At 30.8% G+C, this 16,909-nt stretch overlaps 1 protein-coding gene across 1 annotated transcript in view; it reads left to right on the top strand.

The window, feature by feature from the left end:
• The window catches only part of LOC123302320 (fibronectin type-III domain-containing protein 3A), a 55,618-nt gene extending 39,300 nt beyond the window's left edge, over window positions 1–16,318 (top strand). The window contains exons 2-5 of the mRNA XM_044885202.1: window positions 2,561–2,736; window positions 10,101–10,589; window positions 12,615–15,035; window positions 15,733–16,318. Of these exons, the coding sequence (XP_044741137.1) occupies window positions 2,561–2,736; window positions 10,101–10,589; window positions 12,615–15,035; window positions 15,733–16,119 (3,473 nt within the window). The 3' untranslated portion in view covers window positions 16,120–16,318. The remainder of the gene's footprint in view (window positions 1–2,560; window positions 2,737–10,100; window positions 10,590–12,614; window positions 15,036–15,732) is intronic.
• The last annotated feature ends 591 nt before the right edge of the window (window positions 16,319–16,909 follow it).

Below are 16,909 nucleotides of genomic sequence, written 5' to 3'. Positions count from 1 at the left end.
AGTAAAATTTTCAATTATACACATTTTACCATTATAGACGCGACACCTTTTATTATATCTTATATCACCCATATTGCCATAGCTGGTGTGGATAGAGGATGTAACCCCACAATAGTGGTTCAATTTATGTGTTCAAAGACTCGAACAACTATACTCTAATTCAATTTATTTAATACTCTTACTCGATAATGCTTCTACTAAAAGTTTTTTTTTCTGATAATTTATAATACAGTATAATTATACTTCGAAATTTTTACGAATATTTTTCTTAGAAAAATGCGATTGATGTTGGTATTAATAGAAGTTCGTCTTTTAACCTCATTTATCAATTTGAAAAATAATAATTATACGAAGAAAATTCGAAATTTTGAAGTAATGTTATCAAATGTTCGAATAAAAGCAATTCAAAATTACAAATATTCGTAAACCTTTAAGTCCAGTTAAATTAACGGGAAGTTTTCTTTTGCCCTTAAAGAGTTAACTGAACTTTACGGATTTGTATGGACTCTGAAAAAATATTATTTTTAACCCCCGAACTAAAAAAAAGAGTTTTATAAGTTTGACGGCTATGTACGTGTGTCTGTATGTGGCATCGGAGCGCCTAAACGAATGAACCAATTTTGATTTTTTTTGTTTCGTTTGAAAGGCAATTTAATGGAGAGTGTTCTTAGCTATGTTTCAAGTGCGAGTTTGATGAGAGAAAAAATTAAAATAGAAAATTATTAAATTTTTTTATTTTTTTAATTGTTGCGGATACAGGACACTGGCTAGACAGTAGGCACGTTCAACGTCTGCATAAGAGATTGTATCATGACGGTTGCAGGAGCTGTCTCAGTGAGAAAGAAGAAGAAAAAATATCTCACCTTCTCTGTTATTGTCCAGCTCTTGCCAAGACGAGATGGAGTCACTTGAATCAGCGTTTCTTTGACGACCTCTCCGACCTGAAGTCCATTGACGTCAAAGCACTCCTACTGTTCTTAAACAGCTCCAAATGGTTCATGATGTAGTGGCCGGGGATGGGCCATCCCTTTTCCGGTTACACAACGAACCCTATGGTCTAAGTGTGCCCAGCCACAAGACAGCCACACTAAACTAACATAACCATAGTTTTTTTGAAAAAGAAACAAGGTTTTATAAATCCTGAAAATGTTAGCTTTTTTTTCTTGCAAGCATCTTAAAATTGCACTTAACTCTTTCATCTCCTACCACAGTTTTTAATTTTAAAGCTTGGGAAATCAAGTAATCTTCTTACATTACTTGCTAAGTCGATATTTTATTGAACGTAAAATACATTTTTATCAAAAGTTAAAAAAGTAGGACAATACAATTATTGGACAAAACAAAACATTTAAATTGTTTAAATTCTTCAAATATGTATTTGAAATTTTATCTTAGAAGGTCGCCGCAACTATATTTAGTATATTTCCTGAGTTGATTATTCCATTCATTATAATTTTGTTGATAACATAAAATTTTTTTTAGAAAAAACATTTTTGTTATTTACAGGTTGGACCATTTTAATCTATTATGGCTAATAGCTCGCTTTGTAGTTAACCAATCCAAAAACAATTTGCAGGGTTGATGGTGGACATCATGTTTTGACATCAAATTTGACCTAGTTCTTCGGGTTTGTTTAATAGACAATTTGAATCCTAAACTGTCAGAGATAGAAAAACACTTTAAAGTAAAAAGTTGATCTTCATAAAAAAAAATTCAATTTTTGTTTAAAACATTTTTTCGAAAAACGTTAGCTTTCGGAGGAAATGCGACTTAAAAATATGTCATTATTGAATTTAATCAAAAGAAAACGTGCTAACTAGGGAAAAATGCTTTAGCCAAAAGTTGTCAAGAGCAATAGAAGGCATTCGCCTGTGTCCATGACCTACAATTATCGATAAACTTAAAGCGTATTTTCTTTCGATTAAATGCAATAATGACATATTTTAAGTTATTTTTTGATTGGTTAACTACAAAACGAGATACAGTGCAACCTCGATATAACGAATCTGAAGGGAACCAGTAAATATTCGTTATATCAAGTAATTCGTTAAACTGAGGTTTGTTATATTGAGGTTAAGTTGGTCTAAAATTCGTTATAAAGAGGTAAAAAGTGTCGGAACCTCTCGCGACATGAATTACATACTATGGAGTATACTAACTGTCATATATTGGTGGGACTTTATACGTTATATAAAGGTTTTGAATTGACGAATTTCGTTATTTAGAGGTATTTAAATTTTTTATGTAGTTGAAAATTCGTTATAAAGAGGCTGTTCGCAAAAAATATTCGTAATGTAGAGGTATATTTTATATTGACTCTTATGGACAATTCAAGGGGATTGCGAAAAATTTGTTAAATCGAGGAATTCGTTATATTGAGGTTCGTTATATTAAGGTTGCACTGTATTTAGGTGTATAAATTAAATGGCCCACCCAGTATAATAAAGTTTACTTGTGTTTATTGAATTTGCGGGAAAAATGAAATCTGATGGAAGAATGAATGCTTTTCAATTTTAAAAGTATCTTTAAATTTTACATGATGAAATAAAAAATGTTTCAGGACCGGTGACAGTACCTATGGTATCAACATCATCTTCATCACCCATAGCAATGCCAGTTGTACCACCTGGGCATGTACTACAGCAAATATTAGATGAAAATGGTACAGTTCGGCATGTTATATTACCTATGGTTCCAATACCGCCACCTTCACATGGCCATAATTCTCAACATTACGTAAGTATTCTTTTTTTGGAATTTTCGACCAGAAAAATTTAGGACACATAAAGTCTGATTCATAGGAGCACTTTTGAGTTCAGATTCGGATTCGGCACCCTAAAACTTACCCTACTAGGTAAACAGAACAGCTTTATTAATCAAATCTCAAAAGTTTAATTCAAGTTAGAAAAATAGTCCATTAAAAAATGGGACCAAGGTCTTGGAATGGAATAATGTCATTGCTCTTCAGAAATTTGTTCAAGGATGTAATGCTCTATAATTCATTGTTATATATGTCGCTTGCATTTCAAAATCATGCTGACCAGCATCACGATTATCATCGTTGATAATATTAAATGCATACGAAAGGATAAAATCTCAAATCATACTGGGCAGCATGTTGGCATGTATTTACAAACAGAAGCATGATGCTACCATTTTTGGACGGTCAACCCAATCTGAATAATTTTCATAATCAATTTTAGTATCAAACTATCAAAGAAAAACTTGTCCGGATCATGGTATATGTTAAATACGAAGCAAATCGCACATAGCCGCTGTTCTATTTCAGAAAACTATAAAAATTATCATCAACTTTTATGAGTTTGCCATAAAATTAGATAATAATTCGCAAATTGTATAAAACATTAAAAGATCAACAGCCTCAACAAATGTACAGGTGTACATTTGACTTAATTAATTGTACTGTATTACGTAATACTTGATAAAGTTTAAGTAATAAATTTTAAATTCATAAAAATGACAAAAATTAAAAATATTATAAAATTTACATGTTAGTTATACAGTGAGCCCATAATGAAGCGAAATTTCCATGATTCTTTTTGTCTGTCTTTGAAGATTGACAAAGATGAGTTTAGTAACGACCAAAAATGAGATTTTAAGCGTATTTCATGTGTGAGAATTTATAGAAAACGAGATATCAATTTTTGTAATTTCTAAGCCTTTTTTTCTGCCAACTATGTTAAAAGGTATCGATATATTTAAAGAGATTGTCAGCATAATACGTGAACAAGTGATATTTTCAAAATTTAAAAAACCCGACAAATTTTTCGGCTACGGCACTTTAAATTCGCACTTGAAACATAGCTAAGAACACTCTTCATTAAATTACCTTTCAAACAAAACCAAAAAGAATCTCAGACACACACACATAGCGGTCAAACTTATAACACCGCTTTTTTTTTAGTTCGGGGTTAAAAAATGCCTGTCAGTTTTCAACTGACCAAAAGGTTAAAAAATAGAGTGCAATTGTTAAAAACAAAACGATTTTCCAACCCTTTCATCAGTTGATTTCCATAAATTCGACACACTAGTCACGTTTTAAACCAATGTTTTTTAGTTCTAGACTTAACGAACCATGGAAATTTCGGTTCATTATAGGTTCACGGTCTATTATATGAATGTAACAATAAAAAAGTTTAAAATGGACAAATAGATAAGCAGTGCTTCTGTTATCGAGTTAGATTTAGTTAGCCAGCTAGCTAGCTGTACGTACGTACGTACTAAGTACTAAGAAGTAACCTTGTTACTAATTAAGTAATTTCCGCTATTGTATAAATCATTTATGTGTATGTTCATAAGCAGTTTGACATTCTTCACTTATCTTAATAATATTTTTATTTTACTTGTATATTATAACTTTCTATACTAGCAATGATTCATATGTTTTACGAATTATTTTTATGTCAAAATAGACCAAAAAATGCCAACACTTTTGACATTAAGGAGATTTACTACCCATTTTCAAAATAGTATCCATATTTTTGGTCTGAGAGAGGTATAAAGTCGACCTTCACTTATCTTATTAACAGATGAGACATATTTTTTTATAAAATTTTATTGATTTTTAAACATTCCAATCCAAGCGCGAATCTAGCCCTCAAAATAGGTGATGGGTACGGCACAGCACCCGAAAATTGGCCAAATGCGAATCGCCCAAATATGAACTCCTACAAAGGAGATGTTTTTAAAATATATGACGCCCTGACCAAGATTTTGTACAGTGTTTTTGTAAATTAATAAACCTGTAAAATGTAAGTTTGTTCGCTCAAAAAAATTACAAAAGTAAATGTGTGTTTGTTTGCACATCACAGTGTCACATTTAAACTCTAAACTACTGAACTAATTTTGATGAAATTTTTACAACTTCAAATTAAATTAAACGCCACTAAACATTTTACATTAAATAATTTTATTAAGGTTCTTTACAAATTCAAGCTTTCGATTTCCAGATGTTTAAAGTCGTAAGCACTCAGGATATGTAAAACTATCGCACAATCACCATCTAAAAGCTTTATTCTGAATATACAGATTTTTGAGTGTTATTTTGTATTATGTGTTTTGTATTATGTAAATTTAGATTGCAAAATAAATTTTCGGAGTCAATATGGTAAACTCGTGGCAACTTTTAATGATAAAAGACTAATTATTTAAACTTACTTTATTAGTAAAATAAAAAATAAGTATTATTCGTAAATGCTCGTGCGACTTGCATATTTACTTATTCAAAAAGGAAAAACGCACACGTTTTAAGAATTTTCTAAAACAAGTATAACTAATAATTAGACAATTATAAAAATATCAATAAGATTGTCTGTGTCCAGTTGATTTTGGTCGAAATATGACTTTAGTGATGTAATAACCCCCCTCCACTCAAAGGAACCTCATCCTTTTTAGTTGCTAAAAGTTTCCCACCATTAATCAGCACTACTAACATCGCTTCATGCAATTTTAGGAAGGGCAAATTTGCTTCAAAATAAATTAGTAGTTTTTTGGTGATAATTAGTAGTTTGTAATAATACATTCAAATTAAAATATCCTTCGTATTGCTTCTTATATCGTTCAAACTGAGTTCCGACGTCATTGATCAAGCTCGTGCAAGTACAAAAATCGCTCGCAGCGCCCTGAGCAAAAGCTGAATCAATATTACTTTACTCATTTATTATTTTGAATTTAATCAGGAATATTTATTTTTAGCACTTGCTAAAAATCAAGTCCTAGAAATGTGGCGAAATAGGAAAACTAAATAATTGACAGTCTAATTAGACAAGAGCTTTTTTGTATTTTCAAGAAATCTTTTTTATTATGATCATTTTGAGAAATAACTTCTTAATATGACAGCTACCAATAACGTATTGTTCTAATATCCAGTTTAGATAAACACAGAATATGTTAGAAAATTAGAAAAAAACGGAAAATTTAGAAATTGTGAGACATAAGGGAATATTATTGCAAAGAAAATAATTGGATGCGAAAAATATCATGACTAAGTGTGAAGAACTGGAAGCCGAAACTACTCAACAAGTATTGAATTCCTCTAATTCTCTCTAGCTTTGAATATTTTTTTAGTTGTTCTGAGTAAATATGTGGAAATACAAGTAAATTACAGAAATTCAGTTGGTATGCAAATACAGAAACACTTGTTGCAATACTGTTGCATGCTGACATGTAATTTGTTTATAAGGTAATTTCCAATTCATTTACGATCTCATGGTATATCATTTTCCATTGAAACAATGTACGTATTAGAGTTTTTTTCCGGTGAACATATTAATAAATGTTTTAAAACTTTTTTATTCGTCAAAATCCAGAAATTTGAAATTTAATTTCAATAAATAAATAAATAAATAACATACCATATGGTTTATTTAAATTCAAGTCAAAGTCAAAGATAAGCCCAGGGTTTACATTTTTTTTAAACCATATAAAAGGCGCTCATTAATTTACATAAAGTCATAAAGTTAAAAAACTTGATTTTTTTGATAGCACAGAGAAATTTGATCAGATTTTATTGAATTTTTTTTGAAATCAACTAATTTTCGGTAATTTTTTTCGCTAGCGATCACTTATGTGCTTAATTCTATGACCAGGACTCCACCTTTTTGAAACCTATTAAAGCTAGAATAATTTTGATCACAAATTTGAAAAGTATGACCCAAATTTACTAGCATTACATACTTGGTTTATCAAAATTGGATAAAATTTGGATGTGATAGAGCAAAATTAAATATTTAGGATTCTGATGAAGTCATAAAGTTAAAACATTCGTTTTTTTTTTTGAGAACACATGCAAATTTGATCCGATCTGGAATCTTTTTTTAAACCCACTAATTTTGAGTCATTCTTTTCACCTGCGATGTCAGTTTTTCGCTAGCTATCACTTATGTGCTTAATTCCAGGATCAGGTGTCCACATTCTTGAAACCTACTAGAGCTAGGTTAATTTTGATCATAAATTTTGAAAGTATGACCCAAATTTAGTAGGATTACATACTTGCGGTTTATCAAAATTGGATAAAATTTGGATGTGATAGAGCAAAATTAAATTTTTGGATTCTGATGACGGCATAAAGTAAAAAAAAATTCTTTTTTTTGATAACACAGGCAAATTTAATCCGATCTGTTTGGAATTTTTTTTGAAACCCACTAATTTTGGGTCATTCTTTTCAGCTGCGCTTTCAGTTTTTCGCTAGCTATCACTTATGTTTTATTAAATTTTTGCCCGGAACCATAAAATAATTTTATAATATTTGGATCAAGAAATAGTGTGAAAATTCGATTTTTTTTACACGTACTGTATTTTCAATTAAATTGATGTTTTTTTATAAGCATATATTAATATGATATTACTTAGGCGCTAAAATAATAATTTTTCATTTCTACTACTTCCCAAAATTTATTAAATTTAGTAGATGATCATATCACTAATAACGGAATCGGTAAAATTATTCATATAATACTAATGGGTTTCCTAACTTTTGCAACCGATATGGCCTGGTAACCTAGTTTTTTTTTTTGAAAAGGTAGATTGAAAGCTATAATTTCACGTAAAAATTATCCGGTTACATTATAAGTCAAGTTGGTACTCCAAAAAGCGACAACAAAAATAAGGGTAGCCAGACTTGATCGACTAAGTTGATCTGGCAACCTATTATCTCTTGAAAAGGTAGATTGAAAGCTATAATTTCACTTGAAAATTACCCGGTTACCTTATGAATCAAGTTGGTATCCCAATTTTGCATTGTCAATTCATTTTTGTCTTTCTTTTTGCAACCAAAAAATTGAATTTTTGAAAATTCATAGAAAAATCGTAAAATTATATTAATAGTCCTGGAGCCTTTGACAGTAAAACTGCACTCACACGGATTTCGAAATTTCGCATCAATACTATTTAACGATAGGCACAATAGCACACCTAGTCCATATTGTACTTATCGTTAAATAACATGGATTCATATGCGAAATTTCGAAATCTGTGTAAGTGTAGTCTTACTGTCACGGGCTCCCTGCTTATAACATTTTCCATGATCCACACAAATTAAAATAAATTTTACTGCCACCTACTTGACACCGGCATAGATAGAGATATTATTGTTATCAAATACTTCATACCATTTGAAACACATGACGGTTATGTTATAAATATTTAATTCAGATAACGAATAACATGTATACACGACAAACCACATCATCAAAACGTACTCAAAAATCAAAAAAAGCTTACAATATGTTTCATTATATTACTCGCTTATAAATTTCAAAATATGTAATCATACTTAAAAATTAAAAGCTGTATATTAAATTGTGTTGTTGGTTTATGGTGACAAATAATCATTTTTATGGTTTGTTTATGATTTAACATTAAAATAAACAAATACAAGAATTGTTTATTATTAAGACATCATAATAACAATTGATTATTATTCTTAAAAAATTGTTTTCAAGATTATAGCACCACTTTGTCCCGTACTAATTTGTATAATATAATAGCATATTAAAATTATTGAAATGATTTTATTTTAGTACATTTGACTACGTGGTTTTATTTGATAAATTGATCGACAATTGTTTAAGTCAAAAATCGATTACAATATGTTGAAGAAAAATACAAATGATAATAAAGATATTATTGAAAATAATAATAATAGTGGGTCTGGTAATAATAGTAATAATTTGGTAATTTTTATATTCAATTTTTTATTTATTTTAAGCCATTATTAGTTTGATTTCATAATAAAGTTTGGAAAATCCTTGAATTCCAACTTAGTAATATATTCATAAACGTACACAAATTTGAAAATGTGTTGCTAAGGGAATATATTTTACAAAAATAAATCATTGCCAACTTTATGCAATCGAATACGTACGTCTTTTTTTAACGCTGAGATGTTTTTAAATTTTCTGAAATAATAATAACAATGGGGTTGAAACTCTGTTTTATCCTCCTTATCCCAGCGACGATAGTGTGATCAGCCGCTACCTTGATTCGAATCCGCAACTTCCCAGTCAGTAGTCGAAACGATTAAAGACGATTGCGCCTTCACTCGCTCGGCCACTGAGCCGGTTTTCTGAATTTCCTGAAATAAGGAAAATCCTAAATGGAAAACCGCTATCATTATTTATTTCGAAATTTTTTTAAAATTTATTCTAACTCTTAAAATAATTATTGTTCAAAAGTTATTCTTAAAACCATATTTTCTCTATTTAAGTTTTTTTTAATCTTGCCAGTGTTTACAAAAATATCTTTTTTTTCCAAACTTTCAACACTCTTTATGTAGAAAACAGTAAATTCAGGTATACTTTTTACAAAAGCCAAGTTACTCCTCAACAAAGCCATCTAAAAGCTCCTCTGCACACGCGGTTATTTGACGACCGCCATTAAACTCAGGAAGGTCTGAATTTTATTTAGCGGACATTATTTGATGAGTACTATTTACAAATCTTCTCGATTTCCTCACAAATACGCCAGTAAAACCCTTACTGATTAGTATTGTATAAAGCAGAAGAATTTGTTTAGCTAGCTAATCTCAAGAAATAGTGGTCCGAATTAAAAATTCTGTTAGCGTTGGATAGCTCATTTATCGAGGAAGGCTGTAGGCTATGTATCATCACGCGCTAACAGTTACCCTACCGCTTCGCTGGACGATTTCAAAAATTACTGAATGGATTTTAATGAAACTTTACAATAATATAGCTCATATATCAGCTTAACACAAAGGCTATTATTTATAAAGATAGCAGTTACCCACCAGCTTTGCTGGACGATTTCGAAAACTACTAAATGGATTTTAATAAAGACTCTTGTGTTAAGTACTAAATTTAGAAAATTTCTAGAAGGAAATGATTAAAAGACAAATCAAAATTATTATATTTATACATAAAGTTTAATGAAAAGAATAGTCGATACAAATAATACAAAATTAAAAAGAAAGGTAGCTACTTTGTGATGCCAGAAACATCACCAATTCTAATCTAAACCTCTAATGATAGGGATAGTGAATGCCTACAAAATAGTTCTCTGTACAAGATAAATATGAACACATGAATAAATTAAAAAATAACATCATCATAATTTTTTTTCAGGGACCAGGTCCTGCAAATGGTTCAAATCATCAATCTCAACAACCATTCTTTCCACAAGGGCTTCCACCTGGATACGGTCCACCACATTTTTCAATGTCACCTGGTACACATATTGGCCACACACCACCATCGGGGTCACATACAGGCCATTCACCTCCTCCAAATTTTCATAAAGATGAAAGGACACATCGACAGTATATAAAATTAAAAAGAAAATTAGAACAGAAACAAATGCGTGGAAATGGTGAAACGCTAATGGTAGGAAATTTATGGCAAGCTGAACACAATGCTCCATCACTATCGTCTAGAAAAGTTTTAGTCAATGGTTTGAGACGAGGTGCAGGAGTATCTATGGGTGTTATTTGTAAAGAGAAAGGTATGAGTAGTGTAGGTACTTCAGAAGATGGCGAAGAAAGTAGTTCTGTACATGACGATGAAGATGAAATACAAACCATCACTGATATACTGTCATCCGTCCAGGCTCCACAGGTTCGTATTTGTTAATTAAATCAAATTGACTAGTGAACAAAAGTCTTGAATCAATTAACTGGTCAATAAATAAATAAAAATTGTGACCAAAAGTACAAAAAAAATTGCAAAAGTTATAAATAATTAAAGCTGAAAAAAAGATATTTCGTTTTTCGCCAATATTTCATAAATTTATTACTTAAGATGTTTTAAAAACAAATTTTTAAAGAGGAGGAAATTTCTTAAAAAAACTATTTAGTGTCAGATACTGGTTTTTGACGGTAATACAACAATCTAAAAATGACGCAAGTATAACTATTTTTACCGTTAAATTAAAACCATAAATAGACCAACTTTCGGGAATGGGAGTTTTTTATTTAAAATTTCCTCATCTTTAAAAATTTTTTTAATTTCCTAAATATTAATATTTTATGAAATACTACCTTAATACCCGCCCGGTTCATTGGGCTTAAAAGTAAAAACCACCGCTTTTTTGCCTCCACCTCTCTTGTTCTCACTTATCCCCCTTCCATAACACTCGAAGGAATTGTTTTAAACAGCTAAAATATGTGGACAGTTTTCAATTTTTTAAACTGTAAAATAGTCTATGCATGATACTTCAACAATTAACTCAGTCAATTGTTTGTTTTCACTTGTTTTATTCATCTTTAATTGTTTAAAACTTTTTAATTTTTTATATGCTGAAAAACGCTTCTGGCAAATTTTTCCGAAGACATCTTTCCGAATTCAACGGGCTATCACTCGTATTTTACGACCAGTGTTTTTATATTTTATCAATTTCAACTTGATGACCAGACTAATAGCTGAATTTTAAATATTTCGATTAATATGAAAATGAAAGCCTGCCAAGTTACAACAATATAAGCTGATTGTAATTATACTTGAAAATTATTTTGTCTCTTTAAATTCTTCGAATTATTCAACTTGAATGTTATAAAACTTACATAAAAGTAATTGTTATTGCTCCTTGTAAAGTAATTTCAGTTGATATTTGTACGAGAAGTATTTTACTAACAAAAGAACATAGGGTTGCCACCTCAAAGATACGGGAAGTTGGTAGATAAACCTGAAAGTCGGGAGATAGTAAAATTTATCTAATTATATCACCGAATTATAGTACTGTTCGCTATTTTTTATGTTTTGTGTATTCAGTTTTTCCATAATCCAAAATAAAAGCTACTTAGAGTTCTCGAATTTACCTGTATATAAAACAAATAATAAAAAAATATCTGTTTTACACAACTTTAGAGAATTCAGGAGTCTCCCGATCAAATCTAAAGAGGTGGATCAAACCCTACGAACATAAAGCTGAAATTATATTAAAAGCTTCTAATAACGGTACCAATTGGTTTTGCGCAAGTTTAGTTACATTTAACTTGAATGATTCGGAGAATTTAGGGGAAAAAGTTCTTGTCTGTTTGTCATTTGTTTTTGACGCCCTTGAGCCAAGTTCCGGAGACCGTCTGTGGGAACCAGTAGAGCAGAGCACAACTTTCCTACTCTTTTTGAGATCGCAACACTCTTTAAATAACGTACCCGGCAAATTTTTAACTAGTCAATTAACTAGCTTAAAACTGATAAAAAAAACTGATAGAAGATAAATGATCAATGGCAATTAACTGAAAAAATTTACCGAACATTAACTAAAGAGGTTCACACTTGAAAAACAACTTAGTCAATAGCATACATTCTCAGTAATAATGAATTACGTCTACAGAAATTTTTGATTTATTATAAATAATTCCAAAAAATGTACACTGTCTTTGTATTTATTAGTTTGCAATCAAAAAACGATTTCTGCTCGTTAAAAATAACAATTAATTTGTCAGTTCTTTGTTTTAAAATAAAATGTTTTTTAATGAAAATAAAATACATACTATCAGGCTAGCTTATTACTCTAGACATAATAATTATAGCTATTTTTATTTTAAAAATTTATTATTATTATCTATTACTGAATATTGATTCACTAGTCAATTGTTTTAACTTGAAATCAATATACTTGATGTCTATGTAATTTTCTAGGTTTTGGAGTTGAGTTCACGTAGTGCCTTAATTGAATGGTCGATTCCTCAAAGATTATCTGAGGTTGCTAGTAATGGTAGTCACGATATTGATATCACAGAATCAGATCTTAGATACGAAGTCCTATTGAGCACTGATAAAGGTAAAGAGGGCAAATATAAATCAATTTATAGTGGATCGTCTTTATCGTGTCGTATTCAAGATCTTCGACCGGGACAAGAGTACTCAGTATGTCTTCAAGTGCACTGTGATGACCTTAAAGGAAACGCTTCAGACCCACTAACATTTATAACACCACCTTGTGAACCGGATCAACCACAACCACCAAAATTAATCTCCAGAACACGAACTAGCTTACAATTAAGGTGGAACGCCGCCACTGACAACGGATCACATATACTTTATTATATTCTTGAATATGATGAAGGTAAAGGCTCAAAATTTGTAGAATTGTCTCGTGGAAAAGGTAAACAATTTAATCTACAAAAACTTCAAACGGCAACAACGTATAAATTTCGACTATCATGTGTTAACGAATGTGGGAAAAGTGCTCATTCTGATATTGTAGCATTTTCGACAAATGGTACGCCTCCTGGCCCACCTGCCGCTCCCATTCTTGAAGAAGCCTCAATTACTAGTTTACATTTAAAATGGATAAAGCGTGCAGTGGATGATGAATTTACGCTTCAAATGGATGATAAACGCTATCGACATGGATTTTTACCGGTTTTTAATGGAAAAGAAACTGAATATATATGCACTGGATTAAGGCGAGCCACTGAATACCGTTTCCGATTACGTTCACAAAATGACGAAGGAGTATCACAGTGGTCTGAAGAAGTTTGTTACCGAACTCTACCAGATAGACCTGCACAACCTATCAAACCAAATATAAAAGGAAAAATTCATGCCCACCAATTTAAAATTAAATGGGATCCACCGAGCGATACGGGTGGCTCAGAAATTACCGCATACGTTCTACAAATTAACTCAGGAAGTGGTTATGAAACTGTGTACAGAGGAATTGATACAGAAGCAATTTGTGATCGACTATCTCCAGGCACAACTTATCAATTACGAGTGAATTGTCGAAGTGCCGGTGGCGTAAGTGATTATTCAGATCCATGTACAGTAACCACGGAAGCTGTTTGCCCCAGTCGTTGTCAACCACCTAAGATATTAGGAAAACCGCGTGCAAATTCAATATCATTACGATGGAATCATCCAGAATTCAATGGAGGATCGCCCATAATCGATTTTGAATTAGAAGTAATTAATCCAGATTCAAGTCGTCGATTAGCATATAAAGGAAAAGATACTGAGTGTAATGTTATGGATCTATTACCAGGACAAGTTTATAACTTTGTTTTAAGAGCCTTAAACCGCGTTGGACCTGGGCCATGGTCAGAAGAATTGACAGTGACGAGTGGTGCCTCAATACCAGACGCTCCACTTGCCCCTGAAGTTACACCTAAATCGCCTTTCCATGTATGTGTACAATGGAAAGAGCCTTGCTGTAATGGTGCGCCAATCACTGAATATCGATTAGAAATTGGAAGTACAGATCAAAATGAAAACTTTAGTTCCATATTTCAAGGAGGATCATCTAGTTACGATGTTAAAGGTTTAAGTCCTTTTACAACATACTATTTCAGAGTACAAGCTTGTAATATTGCCGGTTGTAGTAATTTTTCACCAATTACTGCAACAATGACACCTGCCTCAGCTCCTGGTGCTATGCTTGCACCTAAATATACTTCAACACCCACAAGCATTACGTTAACATGGCAAGAACCAATAAATAATGGTGCCGACATTTTATACTACAATATCGAATTAGGTGATAAATGTTTTACAACGGAAACAGCAGTGAATGAATTTACCTTAGAGAATTTACATCCGGACACACATTATAAAATTAAAATACAAGCTGTTAATGCAGTGGGTTCGGGTCCATTATCACCTGTGTGTAAAGCATGTACATTACCAATACCACCAAAAGCGCCAAATTTAGAATGTATAAGTATTGGACACAATTATCTAAAATTAAAGTGGGGTGAGGGTAAAAATTTAGATTTTACTAATTTTTATTTAGAAATGTATCAGCCACGATTAAAAGAATTTCAATGTATATATCAGGGTACAAATTATACATATAAAGTGAATAAATTACAAGAATTAACAACGTATAAATTTCGAATATCAGCTGCCAATGATTTTGCTGGCGAAGGTGAATTTTCAAATGTTTACGAATTTACTACATGTATTGCATTTCCAGTCGGTTTGAAATCACCAAAAGTCACAGACATCACACAACGATCATGTAATTTAGAATGGGGTGCTTGTAGGCTTACTGCTGGTGGTGATTCTATCATATACTTAATGCAAATGACACGTCTCAAAGAACAGGATTATAAACAGGTAAATTTCTATTTCTATTATTCGATTATTGCTTTTTTTTAATATTAGTCAGCAAAATTCTAAGTCTCATACTATATTATACCTGCTTTAGTTTGTTATTTAAAGTAACTTACAGAAAGTAGGCCAAAAAAATTCTACGCTTTCAGGGTTATTCAATTCCACAGTCATATTCTGTTATTTATATATAAAGCCCTGGGAATTACTTTACCAATATTTATACAGAGGTATCCTAAAACCAGTAACATAAGTGCAATGTTTACATTAGTAGAGTAATCTTTGTTAAATTTGGTTCACTACATCTGTTAGTGGGCAGGGCGATGAAAATTCGTATGAAAATCCGTCATTTTTGAATCCACTACTTAACCGATTTCAAAAATTATTTCGCCTATAAAATGCTACATTGTCAGCAAATAACATGGGCTATATTTTTATGGATTATGAAAATGTGACCAAAAGGCAGGACAAGTGAGTACTGAGAAATGAAGGATATCGCGGTAGTCTTTGTTTTTAAAGTTGAAATTGCCCAGCGAACAAGGTATTCATTGACTGTCAGGCGGCACGAAGTCCTATATTATACTTTAGAGTAGACTACATACTTTATTTTTAGAAATATATCATTTAATTGTTCAAGTTAAACAGAAATTTAAAAAATAAGTTATTTGCATTTATAATTATTGAGATTTAAACTTTGTTCTAGATATATAAAGGTCCTGATACAAAATGTGTGGTAAATGATTTAGAACCAGGCATCGAGTATGCATGCCGCGTGTGTCCAATACGTCTAACAGGCACAGGTGATCAATTACAAGGTCCTTTTTCACCCACATGCAATTTCTCAACATTACCAACACAAGAACCAGTCCAAGGACAACGTTCACAAATACCATCAGTTACAAATTCACCAATTCGTAATCGCCGTAATCAAAAATTTTTCTCGTGGATAACAACGGGCTTACACGGATCCGATAATCGACCAATGTCCGATAAACAGAAAGCACTTTTAATATTAATTATATTTACGATATTTGCAATTTTTGCAGCTGTTTCAGTTGAAAAATTTATCAATTGGCGGCAGTCAGTATGATGAACTATACCGAAATAGTTTAAATAATTTGTTTTTTATTTTTCATCATAAATATATAAAGTCAATAATTTGTAGAGATTGATTTTTCATCGCTCACTTTTCCACTGTGTAGACACAAATATCTAATTAAAAAAAAAAAATATTAGTTATGTCATAAATAGAACAAATCATGGCGTCCTAATCACAAAATGTGTTTGAATTATGAAAATATCTCTAGTTTTTATGTTATTCTATTTTTTTAAATACACAAGCTTATAATTATTTTACATTTTTTACGAATTAAAAAATTTTTACCTGATTAAATTATGACAAAAAATAAATTTCCAATCTAAAGAGGTTTTATGTTTTTAATTTTTTTTATTTTACAACTTATATTTTTGCTATTACAGTGTTTTAAAACTTTTGTTTTTTTTAAAGCACGATATAGAAGTATTATTAGAAGTAGGACTTTTTCCAATTTAATCTTTTTATAAAAACAAAAAAAAAGTTTTTAAAACAATACATATATATTTTTTTAAACAGAGGACCAAAGCTCAATTCAATGAGCACAAGTTTATATATATTTTAATATTTTATTTTTACTCTATAAATATTTGAAACGTACACTAATATTTCTTTTTAAGATTTTAATTCTTTATCTTTTTTTTATCGCAATAAGCAAAATGCACGGACAACAATAGTTTAAAATAAATAGGAATTTAACGAGAAAAGTTTTATTCGGAAAATTGTTTACAAAAATATGTTTTTTTAATATTATATTAACATCAATAATATATTATTCCAAATTAGA

The sequence above is a fragment of the Chrysoperla carnea genome, chromosome 1 (genome assembly GCF_905475395.1).
Source record: "Chrysoperla carnea chromosome 1, inChrCarn1.1, whole genome shotgun sequence".
Classification (NCBI taxonomy): Eukaryota; Metazoa; Arthropoda; class Insecta; order Neuroptera; family Chrysopidae; genus Chrysoperla; species Chrysoperla carnea.
The sequence above is the reverse complement of the archived record's forward strand: the minus strand, read 5'-3'. Positions and strand labels throughout refer to the sequence as shown.